The sequence below is a fragment of the Mustela nivalis genome (assembly GCF_964662115.1).
Source record: "Mustela nivalis genome assembly, chromosome: 9".
NCBI classification, from domain to species: domain Eukaryota; kingdom Metazoa; phylum Chordata; class Mammalia; order Carnivora; family Mustelidae; genus Mustela; species Mustela nivalis.
Window position 1 is genome coordinate 67087515 of NC_139028.1, and position 26311 is coordinate 67113825.

At 39.2% G+C, this 26311-nt stretch overlaps 3 protein-coding genes across 3 annotated transcripts; 2 read left to right on the forward strand and 1 right to left on the reverse strand.

Annotated features, from left to right (window-relative positions):
* Positions 1–692: 692 nt before the first annotated feature.
* Positions 693–2115, forward strand: LOC309840195 (olfactory receptor 51I1-like; the record flags this gene model as incomplete). The annotated part of the gene is made up of 1 exon (XM_082682268.1): positions 693–2115. The coding sequence occupies one exon, from the start codon at positions 693–695 to the stop codon at positions 1629–1631; it is 939 nt and encodes a 312-aa protein (XP_082538394.1). The 3' UTR covers positions 1632–2115.
* Positions 2116–7729: 5614 nt separating this feature from the next.
* On the forward strand, positions 7730–8683 carry LOC309840123 (olfactory receptor 51J1-like; the record flags this gene model as incomplete). The annotated part of the gene is made up of 1 exon (XM_082682190.1): positions 7730–8683. The coding sequence occupies one exon, from the start codon at positions 7730–7732 to the stop codon at positions 8681–8683; it is 954 nt and encodes a 317-aa protein (XP_082538316.1).
* A 10354-nt stretch (positions 8684–19037) lies between these two features.
* On the reverse strand, positions 19038–19991 carry LOC309840126 (olfactory receptor 51Q1-like; the record flags this gene model as incomplete). The annotated part of the gene is made up of 1 exon (XM_082682193.1): positions 19038–19991. The coding sequence occupies one exon, from the start codon at positions 19989–19991 to the stop codon at positions 19038–19040; it is 954 nt and encodes a 317-aa protein (XP_082538319.1).
* Positions 19992–26311: the final 6320 nt, after the last annotated feature.

The window sequence follows — 26311 nt, forward strand, 5'->3', positions numbered from 1 at the left end:
TTAACCTTTGTGTGCTCTACCCCACTGTGGGTAAAAGCCAAAATGATCATCCAGAAGGCTGTAGAAAGAACATGGAGACCATTTTAGAGCTGTTTTATCTGGTAAAACTACATAAGTCTGTGTCTCCAGCGGAGAACATTCTTCAGTGCTGCTCAGAGTGGCAGATATGGGCATTTAGAATCTTTATCTCCTGAGCAATTCTCTATTAACTTTGAAGTAGTTTTATTCTAACCCCTGTACCCAGTGATTACTTAAAATCCAACATTCTTTAACAGGGAATTTAGAGAATGTCTGACAGATTATAGCTTTCTTTGTGTTAGTGTCTTTCCAATGATGTCTTTTTAAAACTACACAATGCCATGTCTTGATAAAAACATGGAAAACATTCAATTCATACCAGATAAACACAGTGAAACCACAGTGGAGATTAGTTTTAAATATGAGTGATAAAATATTCTACCAGATTCCCTTATTCTAGAGATAAGCTTATTTGCAAGTATGAATCCACATTTTTGTTGCCCATCAAAGACCAAAAGGAACTGGTCATGAATGAGAGGAGGGACCTAAGTTGGCAGATCATATGAGGCAGAGGAAATTGCAGGCTCTCTTAGCTTCTAATAACTTCATGTGTCTCACCCCAGGTTGTGTCTCTGGCACCCGCCTAGGTCAAAATACTCAGACTCCATAGGAAAATGTTCAACAGCAGTAAATTCAACCCCAAATATTTCCTGCTAACTGGTCTCCCTGGTCTGGAGGCCCTGTACCCTTGGTTTATCTTCCCATTCTGCTCCATATATCTCGTGGCATTTGTGGGCAATAGCCTGGTCCTGGCAGTGATCAGGAAAAACACCATTCTGCACCAGCCGATGTACCTTTTCCTAGCTATGCTGGCCTTTGCAGAACTTGGTGTCTCTGCGTCTACCGTGCCCACAGTGTTGGGCATCTTCCTTTTTGGTGCCAATGAGATCTGCTTTGAAGCCTGCCTTTTGCAGATGTTCTCCATACATTCATTTTCCATCATGGAGTCTGGAGTTCTGCTGGCCATGTCTGTGGACCGCTTTGTGGCCATCTACAAGCCACTGAGGTACACCGCCATCCTGACCAGATCCCGTATTGCTGCTGCTGATGCTACACTTGGACTGAAGAGTGTGATACTTATGTTCCCACTGCCCTTCCTCCTGAAACGTCTGCCCTTCTGTGGCCACAACGTCCTCTCCCACTCCTACTGCCTTCACTCAGATCTAATCCAGCTGCCCTGCGGAGATACACGTCCCAACAGCATTCTGGGGCTTTGCATTGTTACTTCCACTTTTGGGCTGGACTCGCTTCTCATTGTCCTCTCTTACGTACTGATCCTCTACACGGTGCTGGGCATTACCTCTGGGGAGGGGCGGCGGAAGGCCCTTAACACATGCGTGTCACATATCTGTGCCGTGCTTGTGTACTATGTGCCCATGATCAGCGTGGCTCTCGTGCACCGCTTTGTGAAGCATGCAGCCCCTGCGATCCGTCTACTCCTGGCCAATGTCTACCTTCTGGTGCCTCCTGTGCTCAACCCCATCATCTACAGTGTTAAGACAAAGCAGATTCGTCAGGGGTTAATCCAACTCTTTCTTCCAAGAAAGCAATAACGGGGTTAAGGCCAGTGAGATGTCATCCACGAGCCAGTCCTTTTCATCACCAAAAGTGGTCCAGGGAAGCACAGGACGCTCATCACCTTCTCAAAGTTAGAAAGCTTGATAAGGCTGCATGTTGATGAATGTATTGAGAATTCATATTTCATACACAAGAGGTCATAATCTAAATCTCTATTGTATAGTATTTTGTCAGCTCCTTTGTTACATGTGTCAGCTTAAAAATGCATCTACTCTTTCATCCAGAAATTCCAGTTCTTAGCACTGCCCTAGATTTATACTCTGACGTTCGTTTATGAACAGAGAGACTTGAATAAGAATTTTCACTTCAGGGGTGCCTGGGTGGCTCAGTTGTTAAACATCTGCCTTCGGCTCGGGTCGTGTCCCCAGGGTCCAGGGATGGAGCCCCGCATCGGGCTCCCTGCTTCTCCCTCTCCCACTTGCCCTGCTTGTGTTCCCTCTCTGGCTGTCTCTCTGTCAAATAAATAAAATCTTTAAAAAAAAAAAAAAAAGAATCTTCACTTCAGCAATGTTTGAAATAATATAATAGTAATAATAAAAAGAATCCTGACTGGCCATCAATAAGTAAATAGTTAAATGACTTGATATCAGCCCACAAATGGAGTATTCCACAGCATAAAAAAAGACAGATTGATAAGCATTCAGAGTTTAAGCAAGAGATAGCAAGGTGCACACTCACATATTTGATAACACTTTTTATAAAACAATTTAATCATATAAATATCAGTTTATGTATTCAAAAATACATGCTACATTGATAATAATAATAGCTTCTTTTGGTAGAGTCTGTGATGGTGAAGAGAAGAACAAATGGAATTCTTCCTTGACCTATTTTAAAAAAATAAGGCATTCCACATTTTCCTTCATTGTAAAAATATACAGTTATATGTATACAGCTGTGTGCATATATATATATATATACATATATATATATACACACTAAAAAACTGTTCAAACCTTAGAACAATTAGAAGCAAACTAGATACTAAGAACAAAGCCCTAAAATTGAGAATAAGCCCAGAAGGAATAATTTTGTAAATCAGGAATCTGTATTGTTCTTGAGGAATATGAAGGGAGGAATAAAACTAATTCTTCCTCCAAAGCCCTCATTGAAAAAATCTATTGACATGGACATTGAGATGATGAAGTGGAAAGTAGAGAGCATAATTTGGTAATGCTAAATATGCTTAGTCATCCTGAGAATTTGAAATGTGAAATTCCAGAAGATGTGCTAAATTGAAGTCTTTGCACCTGGAGTATTAGTAGGGAAACATGGGAGGGGCAGATTCTGAGAGCTGTGTTTTCCTTGTAGGGACCTGGATTTACAAATGTCTCTCTCCCTCTCATGAGAGGAGCTGTCCCCCCACTCGAATTCTTGTTGTCTCATACTGTACATCACAATTGTAATCAAGTAATTGTCTTTATACTGTTTTATTTTCCTACATCCAGTACATATTAAGTTCAGTAAGGTAGAACGATGTCTTTTTCTTCACTCGGAATATACTATTTGATAAATGCTTGGTGATGAACAAATTAATCATTGAGTGAATTAATACAAGTCAACAAATACTTCCTTGACCTTGTAATTTCCTGTATGCATGAATCCCATTTGATGACACTGTATCCCTAGTATTCTTTCTTTCCCCTCTGTTTTCTGCATTGACTACCATTTTTCTCCCACTCTTACTTTTTCAGGTTCTCTTTCTAAAGTCAAAAGATATGCTCCTGGCAGATGCTAAGCCCTTTAACTTCTTGGTAAAACATCAGTGGTCTCAACGCAAAATCCATCCTCAGTCCCAGCACATGTGTTTAATTAAACATTCCCAGTAACATTTGAGAGACTCTTGGCAAATGCATGTGTGGTTTAATCTTAATCATATATAGAAAAACTATGGTAACATTTTAGATACGGTATGTGAGATATGATTGCATTTGGAAGAAAGTTTGAAAATAGGTTTGGTTTTGCTTTTGTTTTAGGTTGGTTGGTTTGTTCATTTGCTTTAATCTATCGCAACCCAACCCCGTGGGTCCAACCAACCTCATCAGGTCCAAAAGACCTGATTTCCTTTTTAAGAGAACAGGTATCCCACCATTGTCCCATTGCTGGCATTTTCATTTTTGTCAAAAGCAAAATTACAGAATGCTTTCAAAAAACAAAAGCAAGGAAAATGAAAAGAATTTTTTTAAAAGAAGCTTTTATCTTAAAGATAGACAAAATGAGAGATAAATCTATGATAGATCATTTTGGCTAAAGTAAGAGAATACATGATTAAATTATCATCTTTAAAATGCACATAATTTACATACAATTAAATTCTTACACATGGCACAAATGTATTTGTAAAGTATTAGGATTTCACTCATTTCAATTTGGTATAGAAAAACTTTATGTGATATATGGAGTTCCAAAAGTATACTCTGTCTGACACTCCAACATTCTCAGCCTTATACGAAATACAGATTATGTAATTTCTGGTTTTTTTGTAGAAAATTATAGCCTTCACTTTTAAAATCATAATCTCATCCCAGTGCTTCATCTAAAATATATTTACCTCAGCAAGATTTTTATATAAAAACTGCAACAAAACTGAAAACAAAATTTGAGGGTAAATATTTCTCATGGAAACATTGGAAATATTGCCCATTCCATTAGTTGCAATGATCTGAAATGTGTCTTTCTGAGAAAGGTATGGGGTGTCCTTACTTGAGAAAAATAGTTAATAAATACATTCTATCTAGCTTCTCATCTTCAGTGTCAGTGGGTTTAATTCAATTCCATGTTGCTCACTCCATGGTGTCTCCTGACCTCTACAAGCCTATTTTCTGACTGCAGATACTTAACTTCCAATTCCTTATTTTCTTACTTACACTAGATTTATTTGACTTTGATAAGGCCATGTCTCACTCAGTCCCTGCATTCTCTCCGAGTCTGTCAGCTCACTGCTGACTTCATACATATCTGAATCTCATCTACCTACATATCATTTAATGCATTTGCACACCAATCACACAAAACTCTCTTCTCTCTGGTTAAACCAGCAGCACAAGAAGTTTATTTTAAGAACTTTTAAAAGTCCTATAAAAATGAGTCATGGTGGATTTTGAAGCCAAGAGAGATAGATAGATAGATAGATAGATAGATGATAGATAGATAGATAGATAGATAGATAGATAGATAGATTTTTTTTCCCCTTGCTGGTCAGAAAATTAGCCAATGAACCAGCCATCCACAAATAATTGAAACTCAAGTTTGGTTCAGCAATTTTAAATCCTCTTTAACCCTGGTCTGGAAAGGCTCGCTCTGCCAGTTCTTTGTAGTCATCTTAAGCTGGTGATCTTTCTGATCAATCTTCCCCTCCCCTGCCCCCAAACCAATCTGAAACCTTTCTCACAGAGCTTAACCCCTTGAATTTCATCATGTCCTTTTATTAAACACCTTTGATATTTTATGAATACCATAACCTCTGTGCCCTGTTCCTTACTCATTATCTACATGTTTATAAAAGTGGCAGCCGATGACCATTGTAAGTAAATTAATACATTATTTCTCCAAGATACAAATTGTTCTATAATTGTTAGAATAATAGCTAACCCTTATAATGCACTTTTTATAAGTCAGACCCTTTTATACACAATTTACATATATTAATTATTTTATTCTTGTAGTAGATGTTTATGCTCATCTCAAATAGGTTTTGACTCTGCCATTGCCTGGTTCCTCTAAGGGCCCCTGAGAAGGAGTGATGAAATTATCTGGGCACTCCTCCTGAGGGAACCAGTCCCTCTCCAACAGGAAAGATCATTATTAATAGAAATTTGGGGACAATTTGAATTTGACTGATCCCTTCTGAGGTTAACTGAGAAAGGAGGCAGGAAGTGTGGGGATGCTGATAGTCACTGGTTGCTAAAGGTTCCCGTTCAATGCTCAGAGCCATTCTGAGGTACGTATCAACACCTCTGTCTTTAAAAATAAAGGAGTTTCCTAACTTTTAAGTAGGTAGAGTTGTCCTGCACACAGCATTCACTTCCACTTCTGCCCACTTCCAGGAGTGTAGTATTTACTGTGCTGCTCTCTCCTCTCTCTCTACTGACCTGTGGTGTTCCACTGTGTATTACATTAGGCTTTGGATTAAACAATCCCCTTTTTCCTCCTCAAACTGGAAATGTCCTTGTCATATGAATCTGAAGCTGAGGGGAATTATTGCCTTTTAATACAATTTTAAAGGAGACTTTGAAGGCTCTTAAAAGAGCCTTGCTTGGCTGGGGAGATTTTGAAGGACCAGGACAAAAAGGATGCAAAGAAGCAAAAGGGATACAAACAGAGAGTGAGAGAAAGAAGCACAAGGAGAGCCAGAGAAGGCTGCTGATAACATGAGAGGATAGATCCTAGCTGCAAGTCTCCCTCAAGATTTGTTTCTTCCAATATCAAGTCATCAGAGTGGCATAAACTAGAAATAGGTAGCAGCGGAATCAAGAGTGCAATGAGGCCTCACACAGAAGAAACAGCTGCTGGACCCAGAGGCAGACCAACTTCGGTCCACTGTAAAGGTTAAGAAAGATGCATCGGGCTTTGGGCAGAGAAGGGAGAAAAGAAGCTCTCCATAGCTATTGGTAAATGTTAGTGTCCTCCATGTCCCCAGCCATGGGACGTTCCAACATGTGTCGTCATGTCTTGAGGTCAATAACTTGTCCCTGACAAGTTGTTTAATGGGATCAGTATGAAGTTGGTTATGTCTGTGTGCCCTTGTCCCACAAAATACTGTATAACTGTGCTTGTAGTAGTAAACTCCACCATGTTTGTAAATCTAATGCAATGAGTTTAATAAAATAAGTCACCCATGTACATACTAATTTTTACTCATGTTATTTCTTGACTTAACTTGCAAAGAACTAAATAACAACGAGCATATAATAGTGAGGTCCCTAAAGCTCAGCAGTGGCTGAGTGAGGAATCCTCATCAGAGAAGATGAAGACAAGATTTAAGCATGTGTGGAAATTATTGCATATGCAAGTGTGTGAGCAGGAGCACGTGTGTGTGTGTGTGTGTGTGTGTGTGTGTGTGTGTTTGGATGAGTTAATTGAAAATACCTCTCCAGAGGTTCTTCCTGCCCTGTCAGCCCAGAATTCAGAATTCTACTGTTACACCTGGTGACATCCCAGATAGAGCTGAGCTTAAAATATCCCCACTTTAGAGAGTTGTTTTTCTCCTCCTCTCTGGTGCCTTCCTCCCCTGCCCAAGAGAATCTTCCTTGAAAGTCTGTTTAGGTTCCCAGTGTTGTTGTTGCAGCGTATTCCTGAGTCAGGAAGAAGGTCCAATGGATCAGGTAAATTGTCCTGGAGAGCTGCGAGTTAAGAGATTGTGTATATTATGGTGACAGAATATTTTCATGAACTTTAAAGTCTGCATGCAAATCCTTCAGCCTTGGTTCTTGACTCATTCTATCCTTTACACATCATCTTTTCAATTGCTTCCTAGTCCTTTCAAAGCACAGAACAGCTAAACCTAGGATGAATTCATACCCCATTTTTTTCTAGTTTATTTTCCAACCATTTGCTCCAGGCTCTTCACTGCCACTTGTTAGCCTTGCTTTGGACCTCAATTATTCCACATGTCTACATTCATTCCACAGATATTTGTTTTCATGTACCATGCTGCTTGTGTTACATCCATATTTATCAACATCTTTGTCCACCTATTCCTGACATTAGTCCATACCTTAAAACTGAGATTGCCTACACATGCCTTTCTCCCCAGCAGCTTTCTGAGACCAAAGCAGCGGCACTGCAAGACAAGACAGACAATTTTCCCAGATCCAAAGTCAAGTACAATTTAGAGGGATAATTTTCTTTCAGCTTTAAACTTTACTCTGATGGAGACTGTAATCCCCTTAATCCTGTACATTTCCTGATGGTGGCCATCTTGTCAATTTCTGGCAGGAGACCTATGGCCACCTGAATCTCTAAACGTTGTTTTCTTCTTCCCTTCCACAGAGTCCAGAAGTCTTTCTCCATTATAATGTGATCTCACTAGCTTGTTTCTAATTTTTAAGGTTCCATGGGATGAGATTTCAACATGAAGAACTCCAATAGCTCTTTGGAGTTCTTACCTACAACGTTCATTCTGGTTGGCATCCCAGGGCTAGAGACAGAGCACATCTGGATATCCATCCCCTTCTGCCTGATGTACATTATCATCTTCCTTGGGAATGGCACTATTCTTCATGTCATCAGAACAGACCCTGCCCTGCACCAGCCCATGTACCTCTTTCTTGCCATGTTAGCACTGGCTGAGGTTGGTGTCTCTGCATCTACACTTCCCACAGTGCTAGGCATCTTCCTTGTTGGCATCACTGAGATTACTTTTGATGCCTGCCTTTTTCAGATGTTCTTCATCCATTCTTTCTCCATTTTGGAGTCAGCAGTGTTGCTGGCCATGTCTGTGGATCGATTTGTGGCCATCTATAACCCACTGCGCTACACAACCATCCTCACCCTTCCCCGTATCTTTGGCACAGGAATTATCATGGGGTTGAAAAGTATTATTCTCATGGCCCCATTGCCCATTCTCTTAAGGAACTTGCCCTTCTGTGGCCATAATGTCCTCTCCCATTCCTATTGCCTCCACCCCAACCTTATCCATCTACCTTGTGGAGATGTTTCTATCAACAATATCTATGGGCTTTTCATTGTTACCTCCACTTTTGGGCTGGATTCACTACTTATTGTGGTTTCCTATGGGCTGATACTCCACACTGTACTGAGTATCACCACTGGGGAGGGGAGGAGGAAGGCACTCAATACATGTGGATCACATGTCTGTGCTGTGCTTGCTTACTATGTGCCTATGATTGGTTTATCTATGGTGCATCGTTTTGGACTCCATGTCTCCCCTTTGGTTCATGCTATGATGGCCAATGCTTATCTCTTTTTCCCACCTGTTATCAACCCTATTGTCTATAGCATTAAGACCAAAGAGATCCATCATGGCATTGTCCGAATGCTCTTCCAGAAAAGAGCCAGAGTTTAGACAAAGGATAAAGTAGGAGGGGACTTTCCTCTATAATCAAAGGTGATCCTAGCTCACATGTTATGCAAATGGTGTTACTTTAAAATATGTTATCTGATGAAGGTACTGAATAATCAAGCAAAAAAACTGAAGTGGGGTACCAGTGAGGGTGGATTGTCTGTGATACAGCACTATAAAGAATTGATGTTATTTTACATGAGGTTTTCCATTATCTCACCTAGCTGGAGCAGGAATGTAGGAAGGATTTCTTATGAAAACATAACTCTTCCCATAAGTGAAAAGTAATCAAGAGTTGGATGGTGTCCTGGGAAACCTACTAAGCTCTTCACTCTAGGGAATGGGGATGTGAAATGGATTATATTCTCTTGAGGTTTTGGTACCTGATCTCAATAGCAGGAGGATATACTAACTAGCTTAAAGGAGGCTTCCAGTACTGACTCTGGTACTTGCTCAGACACCAGGGCTCCCAGCTGAATGTGACAAAGATTACAAATCTTGTTTGTTATGTAAACAACATACAAATCTCCCTCCCAGGATGAAGAATCTTTTAAAAAGGAAAGTTTGCCCCTTACATATATTCGTATTTTTTTGTCTGGTTGGTTATTTATTTGCAGACATTCGAAATAATGTAGAAATTTCACATTCGTATTTTCAGGGAAATGAACTAAGACTTATGAGAGGCAAATGTATACTAAACACTCTATATTTAATATTTCAATCACTTCCCACAACCCCCACTTCCCACTCAGTATTAAGGTTATTTTTTTAAAGATGAAGAACTGGTGCAAAAATAAATAAATAAATAAAAGAAGAAAAAGAAAAGAAAAACTGGTCCTTAGATAAATACGCATTTTGCTCAAACCCATTCATCCAAAACCAAAGAACATTAATTGAGCACATGCATGGATCAAACAGAAATCTAACCCCTAGACATAAAGTGGTGACAAAAGAGACGTGTTCCTTCCCTTATAGAGCTTAGAAATTTCTACCTCCGTCTCTGGTATACTTTGTACTTTCTGAAACTAGGTTTAGAACCAATTTAAAATAGACCCTGTAATCCTCCCACACACAAATAAAGCTGTTTAATGTATCTTTTAAAAATGTTATGCCAGTACCATATTTTTTTGATTACTACAGCTTTGTAATTCAACTTGAAGGCTGGAATTGCGATGCCTCCAGTTCTATTCTTCTTTTTCAAGATTGCTTTGACTATTTGTCTTTTGTTGTTCCATACAAATTTTAAGGTTGTTTGCTCTAGTTCTGTGAAAACTGCTGTTGGCATATCAGTAGGGATTACATTAAACATGTAGATTTCTTTGGTAGTATAGACATTTTAACAATATTTTCCCTTGCCATCCATGAGCATGAAATATCTTTCTATTTCCTTGTGGTATCTTCAATGTCTTTCATCATTGTTGTTTTAGTTTTCAGAGTACAAGTTTATCACTTCTTTTGTTAAATTTACTCCTAGGTTTTTATTATTTTGGATGCAATTATAAATGGGATTTTTTTGTAATTTTTTCCTGATGTTTTATTATCAGTCTATAGAAGTGCGATGGATTTCTGTACATTGATTACCCTGCGAACTTACTGAATTCACTTATCAATTTTTGCAGTTTTTTTGATGGAGCTGTAGGGTTTTCTGCATACTGCATATAGCATCATGTCATCTGCAATGATATGATGGAATTACTAATTTATATGCCTTTTATTCCTTTCTCTTATCTGACTGCTGTGGCTAGGGTGTGGAGAAAAAGGAATTCTCATGCACTGTTGATAGGAATGCAAACTGATGCAGCCACAATGGAAGACAGTATAAAGGGTCTTCAAAAACTTAAAAATAAGCATGCCTGGGTGGCTCAATGAGCTAAGCCTTTGTCTCCATCCCTGGTCATGATCCCCAAGGTCCTGGGATCCAGCCCTTTGTCAGGTTTCCTGCTCAGTGCAGTCTGTTTCTCCCTCTCTCTCTGCCCTTCTCCCTCCTCTTGCTCCCTCTCTCCTTCAAATGAATGAATAATCTTTAAAATTTTTTTAAAAATGAAAACTTAAAAATAGAACAACCCCATGATCTAGAATTGTACTACTGGGCATTTATCCAAAGAATACAACAACAGTAATTTGAAGGAATGTATGAACCCCTATATTTATTGCAACATTATTTGCAATAACCAAATCAGGGTAACAGTCTAAGTGCCTGTCAATTGATGATGAATATATAAAAATAACACACACGCACACACAGAATAGAATATTATTCAGCCATAAAAAGAATGATATCTTGCCATTCACAACAATATGGATGCATCTGAACAGTACAATGCTAAGTCAAATAAGTCAGTCAGAGAAAGACAAATACCATATGATTTCACTCATATGTGGAATTTAAGAAACAAACAAAGGGGGGGAAAAGGACAAACCAAGAAACAGACTCTTAACTATAGAGACCAGGGGTGGGGGTGAGTTGGGTGAAATAGGTGAAGAGGAGTAACAGGACACTTATCATGATAAGCCCTAAATAATGTATAAGATTGTTGCATAACTGGGGCACTTGAGTGAGCAGTTGGTAAAGCGTCTGACTCTTGGTTTCAGTTCAGTTCATGATCTCAGGGAACTGGGAATGAGCCTATGTCAGGCTCCCGGCTCAGTACAGAGTCTGCCTGAGATTTTCTCTCCCTCTCCCTCTACCCCTCCAGCTTGAGCTCTCAAATAAATAAATCTTTTTTAAAAAAGAAAAAGACTTCTTTTCCCGGGCTGCTTTCAGGATTTTCTCTTTGTCACTGAGACTTGTAAATTTTACTATTAGGTGACGATTATGGACATTGGGGAGGGTATATGCTTTGGTGAGTGCTGTGAAGTGTGTAAACCTGGTGATTCACAGACCTGTAACCCTGGGGATAAAAATATATGTTTATAAAAAATAAAAAAATTAAATAAATAAATAAATAAATAAAATTAATAAAGAAAATATCAGATAAAAAAAAAAAGAAAGAAAAAGAAAAGAATTGTTGAATCACTATATTGTACACCTGAAAGTAATTTTTTTAAGATTATATTTATTTGTTTAACAGAGAGAGAGAGAGTTCACAAGTAGGCAGAGAGGCAGGTGTGTGGAGGGGAGCAGGCTCCCTGCTGAGCAGAGAGCCTGATTCGGGGCTCAATCCCAGGACCCTGAGATCATGACCTGAGTCGAAGGCAGAGGCTTAACCCACTGAGCCACAAAGGCATCCCCCCCAACACTGTATGTTAACTACACTGGAATTAAAATAAAATACAAAAAATAAAAAATAATTTTAAATGGTGTTCTTGCATTGCATTGCAAAGGTGCCAAAACAACCAAGATATTTTTGTAAAAGTTAATTCTGTTACTTTAAGTCCAGGTTTCCAGACTCGCATGTTTCTGTAGATTCTGATCTAGGGATCTTAAGCTGCTGCTAGCTATGCCCTAGATTTATAGCCCACTGATAGGTGACTGCATTCTGCTGTCAGCTGTGACTTAGAATTATCAAATGAAACCAAACAGGCAAACCATAGGAATAGGAAGGGCCATCCTATACATGACCAGAGAAATGAGAGTGGCAGTTCCTTGGGAGAAAGGAGAAGAGGTAATTTTAGAGTATCTGGAGAAAGGCATCCTATAGCTGGAGAAGTACAGGAAGGAATGATGAGAACAGATTGTCAGGAAGCTTGACATAAAAAGAGAATTTTAGGTCTCACTTTCATTCTCTTTTTGAAATTTCTGATGAACCCTCAGGCTCAGGCTTCCTCACTGTGATTACTCTTATATTTAAGGCTATCAAAGACACTGAGATTCTAAATGTGGTAGTTTGTCAGATCATGGCTAATTTAATGGTTGCCCTTCAAAAAGTTCCATCCAGAAAGGACTCCATGCATAACCCCCTTTTCTAGCTTCTTTCTTTCCAATCTTGTTCACTTTGTTTCCCTGAGGTCCAGTCTCAGAGATGAGACAAAATCCTAGAAAATCACACAATGAAGAGTATAGAAGTCTCTGGGTGTCTATGAAATTAAAAAATAAGCAAAGTCCAATATGACTGGGAAAGTATCAAGTTTGGCTCCATCTTTTTCTGACATAGTCACTATTCTGACTTAAAATTTAGACCTTTTCATACCAACTTTATTCTTGATTTTGCCAACAGAACAAAATGATGCCATTATAGTAAACTAGGCATGAAGCTAAATTATGAATTAGAACCCTTGAGAAAAATGTATGACATGTTATAAGCATTTTCACATTCATCAAAGTAAGTATTAGTTTGTTTAGACCAATTCTACTGACAAGAACAATTAGAAAGGTTAAGAGAAATATTTCGTAAATGACTTCAAAAATATTTCACTAATTTTTAATTTTTAATGAAAGGATGAAGCATAACAAAATAAATAAATAAAAACCTTAAAGAATATATGGTATTTGCTGGAAAGGTCAAGTACACATGGAACTAGAGCCCCAGAAGTAGAGTATCCTGGGGCAACAGCAATATTAGAATATGATCGGAGGTTGCCTGGGGCTGGGTGCAGGGGAGGGGATTGACTGGAAGTGGTTAAGAGGGAAGTTTTGGGGGTGATGGAAAAATTTCATATTTTGATTGGGTGGTGGGTATAAATATTTGTCTGCATCATTAAACTGGACCCTAATAATGAGTACATTTAATTTTATGTAAATTATAACTCATTAAGGTTGATTTTTAAAAGACAAAACACAAGATTATATTGTGTCTTAGATTCAACACATACAAAAATACTCTATCAACCTGCTATTAGAGTTTTTGTATGCTCACTAAAAAAAGAAAAAGGACTGATCTATTTCCCCAGCAACATTTCTCACGTGACAATGTATTAGTAACAAGTTGATAGGCACATCTGGGTGCCTGGGTGGCTCAGCTGTTAAGCATTTGACTTCTGATTTCTGCTGAGGTCCATGATCTCAAGGTCATGAGATGGAGACCCTTGTGGGGGTCCGTGCTTAATGGAGTCTGCTTCTCTCCCTCTCCCTCTGCCCTTCCTTACATGTGCTCTCTCTCTCTCAGATAAATATATCTAAAAAAAAAAAAAAATCCACCCTCTCCCCCGAAAAACCAAATAGTGATATGCAGATAGATAACTTCTAAGAAAAACATGTGCAGTACTGTAGCATAATGAATGTGATATCTATAGTAACGTAATATTAGCCAATTTTTAATACATATAATGCCACTACTTTTTTCCTGCTAATTCACAGGTTAAAAGTTATCACTGGAGTCCTCTGTTTTGTACGTATTACCTGCTGTTCAATATACTGTGTGTAAAAAACACACACGCACACACACACACACATATGTATGTGCATATATTTACATTCAAGCTATGACTAGACTCTTGATCCCAAGGTGAGAGGCAAAGAAATACAAATAGATACCAGGCTAGAAATCCATAATCATAAAAATCCACCAATAAAAATGCTCATATTAGGACATAAACAACATGTCAAATGTTTTATCCTTTGCAAACGAATGCAGAAGGATTGTACAAGCATGTACATTCATATTTAGTCCTGGTAAGAGTGGATTGTTGGACAAATTAGATGAGTTTAGCATTTTTATTAAAAAATGTTTAAATATTTTTCCCTGTTATTTTTCCAGTATGGAATATAATGTTGGAATAAAATTTTAATATATAAATTGAATTAATTTTCTCATTGAAAATCTAATAATTTTTAGCTTCCATATTTCTTATACTGATTTGTCAGATAAATTAAAATTTCTTCTAAAAATATTTGTTTCTGTTAATGAGTATGATTGTGGCTACTAGTTTATCATTGTTTCTAGGCCCTCTTAGCTGGCAGAGCCAGGAAATCTGTGTCCATATACTCACCTGGGTCTATACAAATATGTCTGCATTCAACCATAGGCAAGCACATTGAGCTAACCATGACTTCATATTGACGTCTCCAGCTCTGTTGCATGGATCACTCAAGCCATCTCCTCTTGTTTTTCTGTAACCTCCCACTTGGATAGTGAGAACCTGGCTGCCTCCATCTGCCATCCATTCACTTAGGTGTTCGATTCCAGCACACATGTAGAGTGTTGGTAGAAATGCTGATTACACTTCCATGAGAAATTACTTCATCAAGCAGATTACGGCATTTATTGTTCTTCCTGTCTCTACTCTTACAGACTCCAGCCAGTTTGCAAGCTCAGTGCAGCAACTCCACCCCACACCCATCCAACACACACATCCTTCAATGCAATACCCATCTCCTTCAATGCAGTTGTTTCATATTTTGTAATAGAATTCTATTTTTTTGCCATATTCTGCATTCCATCCTGGGAATCCCTGATGTCACAAGTATTTATCAAAATTAACATACATTATAGTTCTTTCTGTACTGCTATAAAGTGCTATGGGATGTGGCAAATGCACGGTGTCATGTATGTACCATTCCAGTATTATAGCATGATTTTATCCCTCTAGAAAATCTTCTGTGCGTCACCAATTCAGCACCCTACTCTCCCAAATCCTTGGTGATGACTGATGAGTTTATTCTTTTTCTAGTATTGCTTTTTTCAGAGTTTCATATAAATGAAAGCAAACATATAGGTTTCTTTTTTTAAGATTTTATTTATCCATTTGACAGACAGAGATCACAAGTAGGCAGAGAGGCAGGCAGAGAGAGAGAGGGGCAGGAAGCAGGCTCCCTGTTGAGCAGAGAGCCCGATGCGGGGCTCGATCCCAGGACCCTGAGATCATGACCCGACCTGAAGGCAGAGGCCCAACCCTCTGAGCCACCCAGGCGCCCCAACATGTAGGTTTTTAAAACTGGCTTCTCTCATTTAATAATACACATTTAGGATTCATCTATGCCTTTATGTATCTTGGTATCTCATTCCTTTTTTTTAATTTCTGAATAATATCCCATCATCTGGATGTACCACATTTTTTTAAATTTATTTACCTGATGAAGGGAAAATTCATTGCTTCAATTTTTCTCTGTCTTTGCTTTTTTTCTAATTATTTGCAAGAAGATTCTTAGGTGCCCAGTTAGAATCAGATCCCTTTTTCTGTAGCAGCAGCCTGAGTTCTCTTCTGCTTGAACTAATACAATTCACTTCACTTCTCTAAAAAATAGATATTCAATCTTACTTCCTTTTATATATCTCATTTAAAATAATTTTAAAAGGACCAAGAAGACCACCTTCTGAATTTTATGAGATACAAGCACATTTCCATATTGACATGGGACTAATAGAGTCATTTACTTTCTGGGCACTGGGTAACTTATGTAGAAACATTTCACAATAACTAAAAAAATTTTCTAAAATGCAAATCTATTTTGAAATCTAAACATGTCATTTCTTACGTCGTGAAGGCTACACACATACACACATGCACAAGTACACAAAGGAAAGAACAGTTTTGTCCAGGGAAAGGAAACAGAAAGATTGAATAAAGAATTAGGACAGACTTCTTCATTTAATCTTCATTTGGTTTCCACTTAAATATTGGCAGTTGTCTGGGAGTTTGGTGACTATAACATTCAACTGATAGAAAGCTCTCACTGAGAGATTATTTCATTCTCAATAGCTGCTAGAAAGGCAGCACACCAAGATATGACCCACGCAAGCTTACGGGCTTAGAGTCCATGGGTACCTTGTCTTCCATTACTTAGACTGTACTTTATAACACGGACAGTTAGCTGGACCATTCACCGGTCATCGAACAACCTACTTTGCCCAGTAATTCCTCTTTGTGTTTCCAAATTCTAGTCTTTTTAGTGTAACCAAAATATCTCTACTCTCTTCTATAGCTGACTTTAGTTTTACAGTTACAGAAACATAGGCCATGTGTTGGAATAGTCTGCCAGTGCTGCCAAAAAAAAGTACCACAGACTAGGTGGCCGAAACAACTTATTTTCTCACAGCTCTGAAGGCCTTGCACAATTTCTCACCATGCTGGTTTTCTTTGAGGCCTTCCTTCCGTGGCTTTCAAATGGTTGTCTTCTCCCTATGTCACCACATAGTCTTCCTGCTGTGGTTGTGCTTATCTGTGTCTAATCACCCCTTTCTTCATGGGACACCAGTCATACTGGAGCAGAGCCCATCCTAGTGAACTCATTTTAACTTAATTACCTCTGTAACGACCCTATCTCTAAATATTGTCATATGCAAAGATAAGGGGATTTAAATTTCTACATATGAATTTGCAGGGGACACAATTCAGCCCATGACACTGGTAGTTCTCATTTTCCTGAGTTGAATTTTATTCTGTCATCTCCACCTCAGAAAACCATCCTCCCTTTGGGGAAGTCCTTAGAGGGTAGTAGAAATATCTGTGTGTGTAGACAGTTACCATCTAGCTACCCCAGTTCCTATTCTCGTGATTTTGGAACCATAGATGTTTCCATAGATGTTCCCATCCATAATCCACAGTGTAATTTTTTGGAAGGGAGTTGAAGAAAAGAATTCACATAAACTGAGTACCTTGGTTTGCAAACCTGTGTCTTCTACATACTGTGATTCATTGAAAACTCTTAGCCTTGTGAGATGGGTATTATTATCCCAGTTTTAGAAATCCAAAAAGTGAACTCAGAGTTTTATTAGCTGGTCAAAAATTCATATAATTAGTAATGGAGGAAAAAAAGAGTAATTATTAATGGTGTCAGGTGCTCCACTTGAAAATCTGACATAATCCCAAGACTTACTTTCCCCTCACGATGTTTTGGGAGATTCTCAAGCCTCTATTGTCTATTGAAAAAAAAGGGGGGGACACCTGGATGGCTCAGTCTGGGTTAAAGTCTCCTGGGTTAAAGTCTCTGCCTTCAGCTCAGGTCATGATCCCAGAGTCCTGGGATCGAGCCCCACATTGGGCTCTCTACTCAGCAGGGAGTCTGCTTCCCTTCCTCTCTCTCTGCCTACTTGTGATCTCTGTCAAATAAATTTTAAAAATCTTTAAAAAAAAAAGTCTCCTTCTCCTTCTCCTTTTTCCTCTTCTTTTAATTTTAGTTAGTTAACATTTAGTACAGTATTGGTTTCTGGAGTAGAATTCAGTGACTCATCACTTACACATAATACCCAGTGCTCATCACAAGTGCCCTCTTTGACCCATACTCCTAACACATTTATTGACTTTTTAAAAAATTATTTGGTTTTCATGGTCCTGATTTCCCCTGTTCTGAGATTGTACATGCTTCCCATTCTGCAGTTTGTTTCCTTATACCACCTGGCCCATGGTTCTCTGGAGAAACCTGGTAACTTCTAGGCTCTGGTTAAGAAGGGGGAAAATAAGGAAAAAAAGGATATCAGTGTAGAAAGACACCCTTTTCCCACTTGTTCTCTGCCTTTTGTCTCCTAAGCATCCCTTGCCGCACTACACTCTCACTGAAGTCCTGCCTATTTTGATTCAAAACTAAGTCAGTCTTCCAGTCTTCCTACTGGCAACCTGCATTATGGGTCCAGGAATCAGAAGTTGTGACCATAACTATAGCTGCCTTTCAAACTGATATGTCTGAGATCCAATCTCATTCCTACAAAATAATGATCAGGAAGGCCATATTCCTTCTATCTGAACCTTTTCTGGTACAGATTCATGATGACAAAGGGAAATTGCCCCTAAGAATTTGAGCCACATCAAAGATATTAAGGTTTAAAAACAAAGCAAAAGAGTCTGCTCTGGTCAGAAAATTGAGTTCTTATTCCCACAAATATTATATGTAAACTCACTTAAAGTTTTAATTCTAAACACTAAAGGGCCTCTAGCATGACAAGAGCCTTAATTCTAGTGGTGGGGGACCTAACTAACCATTCCGCCCCAATCTTCAGATTACATGTGTTCATTTGGTCTGCTGAAATCATATTCTTTAGGTACACTGGAATAGCCAAGAAACTTGAACTGTGTCCATCCTTCCTGGAAGATTTGCCACTTTTTTTTGCAAGAGAAAATTGGAGCATATCTTTGCAGGAAGGTGAGCCAGTACAGTGGACCTCAAGTCTGATGTTTGAGTGAAGCTGCCTGTGAGAATGGGTGGTTGGGGCAACAAGTAAGGGATTTCTTCAAATTTATTTAACCAAGCCCATAGGAGAAAAGTATATCCAGAAAGGAAGACAAAACTTAAATCTTTATTCAATTAATGAAGCTCATCCCACTGTTGGTAAATGTGCTAAAATTGAATCAACTTAGGCCCACATCGCTTTTGGACAGAACATTTGGTGGTAGGTCCTCCCAGACAAAACTGAGAAAAGCCAGGACCATGTCATACTGTTTTAAAAATATGATGGGGAATTATTGTATAGTCACCATTGTGACTATACCGTCCCCATAAGCCTGTGACTCTCAACTCCTAAGTAATCTAAATAAATTCATTCTCTCATCTTAAGCACATATTTCTTTTGGAAAGGAGGTGGTTAATTCCCTGGCAGATCTGCTTCGTCTTTACACTGTAAATGATGGGGTTCATCACAGGAGGTGCCAGCAGGTAGATATTGGCCATGATGACATGGACCAGTGGAGAGGCATGCCTGACAAATCGATGAGTCATAGATACTCCAACCATGGGGACATAAAGGACCAGAACAGCCAAAATGTGGGATAGACAGTTATTCAGGGCCCGGAACCGCTCAGTCCAGGAGGCTGTGCCCAAGATACTCTTCAGGATGAATGTGTAGGAGAGCACAATGAGCAGAGGGTCCATCACTATAATGAGCAAAACCAGGGCAAATCCGTACCAGCTGTTGATCGAGATGTCAGCACAGACCAGGCGGATCATATACTGGTGGAGGCAGTAGGAGTGAGTGAGAAGGTGGGAGCGGCAGAAGGGCAGGCGCTTGAGTAGGAAAAGGGAAGGGAGAACAGCCAGAATGCAGCGGCAAATGATGGCTAACGCAATCCTGCCAATGATTTTACTGGTGAGGATGGTGACATAATGGAGGGGGCGGCAGATGGCCACATAGCGATCAAAGGACATGGCCAACAACACAGAAGATTCCATAAAGGAGAATGTATGGATGAAAAATACTTGTGCAAAGCAAGCTTCAAAGCTGATCTTACGAATGTTGAGCCAGAGGAGCTGCATGACTGTGGGCAGGGTGGTGAGGGTGAGGCCCAGGTCAGTTAGGGCCAGCATGGAGAGAAATAGGAACATGGGCTGGTGGAGCGATGGCTCTGTGCGGATGACAGCGAGAATGGTGGTGTTACCCACAATGGAGATGGTATAGAGGCAGCAGAAGGGAATGGAGATCCAGATATGAGATGCCTCAAATCCAGGGATGCCCGTGAGGATGAAGTAGAAGGGGGCTCGGGTGGTGTTTGATACTTCGGCCATGCCTTGTTGAATGCAAAACCAAAATCTGTGTGTTTCATAATAAAAAATTTTCTCAGTGTGCTACTGCCATAGAATCATTATCTCTTCTTTAATCTAGCACTGAAATAGGTGTCTGGAATTGATTTTTTTTTAAGTTTTTTTTCTTTTCCCTTTTAAGATCTATTTATTTATTTTTGCAGGGGGGTGGAGGAGAGGGAGAGAGAGAATCTGAACATATTCCCCCCATGGGACTCCATCCCACAACACTTGAGATCATGTCCTAAGCTGAAATCAAGAGTCAGACATTGAACCGACTGAGCCATCCAGGGGCCCCTGGAATTGTTTTTCATAAAACCATTGTGGTAGCATAAAACCAGAGTGGTAGCAAATAATTATGGATTCCTTTGCCATAAATTTCTATTTATTTATTTATTTACTTACTTACTTTTTAAAAAAGATTTTATTTATTTATTTGACAGAGACCACAAGTAGGCAGAGAGGCAGGCAGAGAGAGAGGAAGGGAAGTAGGCTCCCTGCCAAGCCAAGAGCCCAACCTGGTGCTCGACCCCAGGACCCTGGGATCATTACTTGAGCGGAAGGCAGTGGCTTTAACCCACTGAGCTACCCAGGTGCCCCATAAATTTCTATTTAAAATAATCTTATTTTTCCAACTTTCTAACACTATGTACTAAATCTTAGCTTTCTGCAAGCCTCATAATACACTTCCTACCAGCTCTTGTACATATAAACTTACAGATACTTGCTTACTAACTGAAATGTTGGTCATTAATATTTCGAAAACCCTTCTAGTAACCAAGTCAAGAGACTTTTTTTTTTTTCGTTTTTTTTAAGTTCACCTTACACTTGACACGCAGGCAAATAAGATTTTGGAGACAACCTTCTTCTATTCAGATGGAATTACGTCCAGGGGTCGTCTTTGAGCAACAGTATGGATGATAGTGACAATTTCATTCTGGGCAGTAGAGAAGCAGGCACCTGGAGAGGAAGGACTACAGTTTGGTTTGTGCGTGTTGAGTTTGATGTTTGTAGGAGCTATCCAAGAGAAACGACGATTGGACAGACAGATATGAGGCCGAGCAGGACAGAGGAGAAATCTACTAGGGGTAGTGGAGTCTCTGGCATATTCAGGGTAACTGTAAATCTGGAAGTTAATGTGATAATCTACGCAAGAATTAGGGTGAGAAAGGAAGAAGGTGGAGGACCCATCCCTTTAAGGAAGTGTAAAACTTAGCAACTTCATAGACGGGGAAGAAAAGGCAAAGGAAACAATGAAGTACTGCTTGGAGAAGTGGGTGGAAAACAGAGGAAATGGGAGTCACAGAGGCAGAGAAGGTAAAGGGTGTGGTCACTACAGTTCAGTGCTGCTCAGCCACTCAGTAAAAGCAGTGCTGGAAAGCACCTATTTGGTTTAAGGATGTAAATGTCAGTAGTAAGCTTTTGAAAAGACGTTTCAATAGAATGATGGGAGAAGCAACTGAATTAAAGTGGCCTGAGGAGTGAACAGAAAAATTTGACAGTTCTGAGGACCATGTGTTCCAAATGGGGAGCTATACTGCTCCCTAGGGGGTGAATACGACTTGTATTTTTTTAAATAAAATAATTTATATAATGAGAGTAAATGAATACTTACTAATTTTTGGAGTGCTTTGAGATGGAAAGCTGTGAACTTTCTTTTGAGGAAATACACACAGAAGTTACTAGGTTCCTAGTATTCATGGTGTCTAACTATATTCCTCCTAAAGTGTCTATAAATGCCAAACGAAGAATCCCCAGAAAAACATAAAACCCAAGACTTTAGAAAATAATGCAAGAAAAAAAAATTAGGGAAAATGGGAAAAAAGAAAATGGATATAGATATGGGATTTTTTGAATTATAAAAATTAAAAAGGATATAGAACATTCAAAAATTGTTTTTTTGAAAGGATCAATGTAATTGGAAACCTTTGGCAAGTCTGACCAAGAATAAGAAATATAGGAAAATATTTAGAAATGAAATGTAATGAGAGAGATAAACTGTAAAGAAATTGCAGAAGCCAATGAGAGGTGATCTTACCACTGACCACCCATGGAGCATTCCAGCCTCACCTTTGTGCTTCCTGGTTCTTCAGGGCTCTCTGGGGCATCTGTTCTCTGCCCTGTGGCTGAGTGTGGTTATATGCTCATGAAGATCCAAGCTGGACTGCAGGAGGTGGGTAGGGAAACCCCTGGAGAGATCTTACATGAAAGTGAATATTGTGCCCTGAGACCTGAGGCCCTAAGGGACAGAACCAGGAAAAATAACAGTAATGATGAATATAATAGCTTCTAACATTTACTTAGTGCTCAGCACGTGCCAACAACTGAGCTAGCCGACTTACAGAAATGTGAAGATGTTGTTAGGTGACATGTGAAAGACACACTCCATATCCTGGCAGAATTTTTTCCTCAATGATTATTAGTTCCCTTCTGCTTACTGCCATAGCTATGTGGTTTTAAAAGGGACTACTTGTTGGCAGGATTACCATTTGTTATTGTCACCTTGAATATGGTCAAACTCAGATTTGATACAGCTTGAAGATTTGGGGGAAGGTATCCCTTATCTCTTGATAGATTCAAAAGTCAGAAAGGCAAAATGGAATTTCTTCTTTCTGTGTCTTACAGATGCTAGCCTCAACATCGTACTTTCCTTCTTCCCCAGGAAGTCTGACTCTCTTCTCAGGCAAGAAGGGGCTATGATGAGTGTCATCTAGAGATAATTGACCTAAGGCCTGAGCCTAAGGGTTCATCAGAAATTTCAGAAAGAGAATGAAAGTGAGACCTAAAATTCTCTTTTTATGTCAAGCTTCCTGACAATCTGTTCTTATCATTCCTTCCTGTACTTCTCCAGCTATAGAATGCCTTTCTCCAGATACTCTAAAATTACCTCTTCTCCTTTCTCCCAAGGAACTGCCACTCTCATTTCTCTGGTCATGTATGGAATGGCCCTTCCTATGGTTTGCCTGTTTGGTTTCATTTGATAATTCTAAGTCACAGCTGACAGCAGAATGCAGTCACCTATCAGTGGGCTATGAATCTAGGGCATAGCTAGAGGCAGCTTAAGATCCCTAGATCAGAATCTACAGAAACATGCTTGTCTGGAAACCTGGAGTTAAAATAACAGAATTAACTTTTACAAAAATATATTTGGTTGTTTTGGCACCTTTGCAATGCAATGCAAGAACACCATTTAAAATTATTTTTTATTTTTTGTATTTTATTTTAATTCCAGTGTAGTTAACATATAGTGTTGGGAGGGCACCTTTGTGGCTCAGTGGGTTAGACCTCTGCCTAAGTGGCTAGAGGCTTAACCCATTGAGCCACCAGGTGCCCCTGATTTCAATTATTTTCTTTTTTTTTTAATTTTTTTAAATATTTTATTTATTTATTTGACAGACAGAGATCACAAGTTGGCAGAGAGGCAGGCAGAGAGAGAGAGGAGGAAGCAGGCTCCCTGCTGAGCAGAGAGCCCGATGCGGGACTCGATCCCAGGACCCTGAGATCATGACCTGAGCCGAAGGCAGCAGCTCAGCCCACTGAGCTGAAATGCCAATAGAGTATTACCCCCACCTTAAAAGACCACCAGAGACATGAGTCAAAGCCAATCAGCAAGGGTCGTTTATTGCAGGTTCGAACCTGGACCTCTGCGGCGCTCGTTGCCCATAACGCCGAGAGGTCCAGAGCTGGGTTGGTGCAGGATTTTTATAGACAGATACAAACAAGTTTCGGGTGGGGCTGAGCTGATTGATTGATTGTTTGAACAGGCATACTTGGCGTCAGTGGATTGGGTCAGGGGACCCCGCGCGAAAGCAGACAAAGCAAACTTATAGAAGCAGAACTGGCCGGTTAGCCCACGCATGCGAAAAAAGCACTATCAGGATATTGAAGGCCTGGTTACTATCAAGTAAAGACAATTGGGAGTCTCCTGGTGGAATGTTACATTCCTGCTATCAAGCATCCTTGTTAATGAGATTTAGGTTTAAAAGAAATTTAACTTTATTTACTTTTCCTTCTACCTCCGCCTCCTTCCGTTTTTCATGGAGGGGAGGGTGACATTAGGGCTTGAGGAACTGAGTTCTGTGTCCCTGGAAATTGGGCTATTGATAAGGTAACTTCTTTGTTTGTCAATCTCAAGGACATTTGCAAACCAGGGAGACTCCTGTCTTGCAGGATTGTGATCTCAGCAAGTTAACCATTTATCATTTTATGGCAGTCAGGGGTGCCTGAGGAATGCCACACATATGGAGGGGAGCGGGTGAAGGGGGGGTGCAAGGCGCCAGCCTTTGCTTTGTCCTCAGCCAGCCTCCTGGTCCTTCAGAGCCACCCAGGCGCCCCTCAATTATTTTCTATAATAAGTGAGAGTGAGTATCTTTTCATATTATCAAGAAATTTTATTTTTCCATTTGTTTATCTCCTGTGTCCATTTCTTATTTAGGTCAGAATTTGGCAATTTTTTTTCTACAAAAGACGAGATAGTAAGTAATTTTAGCTTTTTGTGATCCATACAACTTCTTCCAAAACTGCTCAACTCTACCACTGTAGTATGAAAACAGCCATAGTCGACATATAAATAAATGAGTATAAATGTATTCCAATAAAACAATATATGGACACTGAATTTCGAATTTAATATAATTTTCATGTGCCACAAAATGCCATTGCCTTTTGTTTTTTTAGTCATTTAAAAATGTAAAAACAATTCTTATCTTGTGAGTCATACAAAAACATACACATTTAATAATATATTTTAGACAATATCTATTAATCTCTTACTATAAATAATAATGAAATTAATGAACTTCCCAGTCCACCACCATCTTCTATCTACTATCTTATTTTAAAGCATTTTATTAGAAAGATGTTCAAATAGAGTGCATTGAAAAAGAACATTATAAGAATTCCCATGTACTCTTCATTCAAACTCAACTTGAAGAATTTTCTGTATAGTCAATATTTTATCAATTTTGACATTTTTCCTTTCTACTGATTAGTGTATAGCTTAAACCTTTAGTTTTCAATTTTAAATTATGTATTTTAAGCCTTAACTACTAAAGATGGAGTAATCATATACCTAATACTGCATCCCAAATGTAATACTACCATCCCAACTAAATTTCTACATTCTCAACTGCTATAAATTTATGTTCTGCTCTATAATCATAATCTCTTTTTGAAACAGTGAAAATGGTATAGAGGTGGATAGTCCTTGAAACCAGAATAGATCCTAAAATCTAAGTAGGCCAGATACAGAAGGAATCAGAATGCCAAGGCACATTTGCAGAAACACGGTGCCTTCAGTGGTAGAAAACAAAGGAGCCATTCACTGTGAACATGTGAATAGCTGCCGTTTTCCACTCTCTAGAGAGAAGTATAAGCTAAATAAAGTCACATATTAAACCTAAGGTCAATTATCTCTAGATGACACTCATCATAGCCCCTTCTTGCCTAAGAAGAGAGTCAGACTCCCTGGGGAAGAAGGAAAGTACGATGTTGAGGCTAGCATCTGTAAGACACAGAAAGAAGAAATTCCATTTTGCCTTTCTGACTTTTGAATCTATCAAGAGATAAGGGATACCTTCCCCCAAATCTTCAAGCTGTATCAAATCTGAGTTTGACCATATTCAAGGTGACAATAACAAATGGTAATCCTGCCAACAAGTAGTCCCTTTTAAAACCACATAGCTATGGCAGTAAGCAGAAGGGAACTAATAATCATTGAGGAAAAAATTCTGCCAGGATATGGAGTGTGTCTTTCACATGTCACCTAACAACATCTTCACATTTCTGTAAGTCGGCTAGCTCAGTTGTTGGCACGTGCTGAGCACTAAGTAAATGTTAGAAGCTATTATATTCATCATTACTGTTATTTTTCCTGGTTCTGTCCCTTAGGGCCTCAGGTCTCAGGGCACAATATTCACTTTCATGTAAGATCTCTCCAGGGGTTTCCCTACCCACCTCCTGCAGTCCAGCTTGGATCTTCATGAGCATATAACCACACTCAGCCACAGGGCAGAGAACAGATGCCCCAGAGAGCCCTGAAGAACCAGGAAGCACAAAGGTGAGGCTGGAATGCTCCATGGGTGGTCAGTGGTAAGATCACCTCTCATTGGCTTCTGCAATTTCTTTACAGTTTATCTCTCTCATTACATTTCATTTCTAAATATTTTCCTATATTTCTTATTCTTGGTCAGACTTGCCAAAGGTTTCCAATTACATTGATCCTTTCAAAAAAACAATTTTTGAATGTTCTATATCCTTTTTAATTTTTATAATTCAAAAAATCCCATATCTATATCCATTTTCTT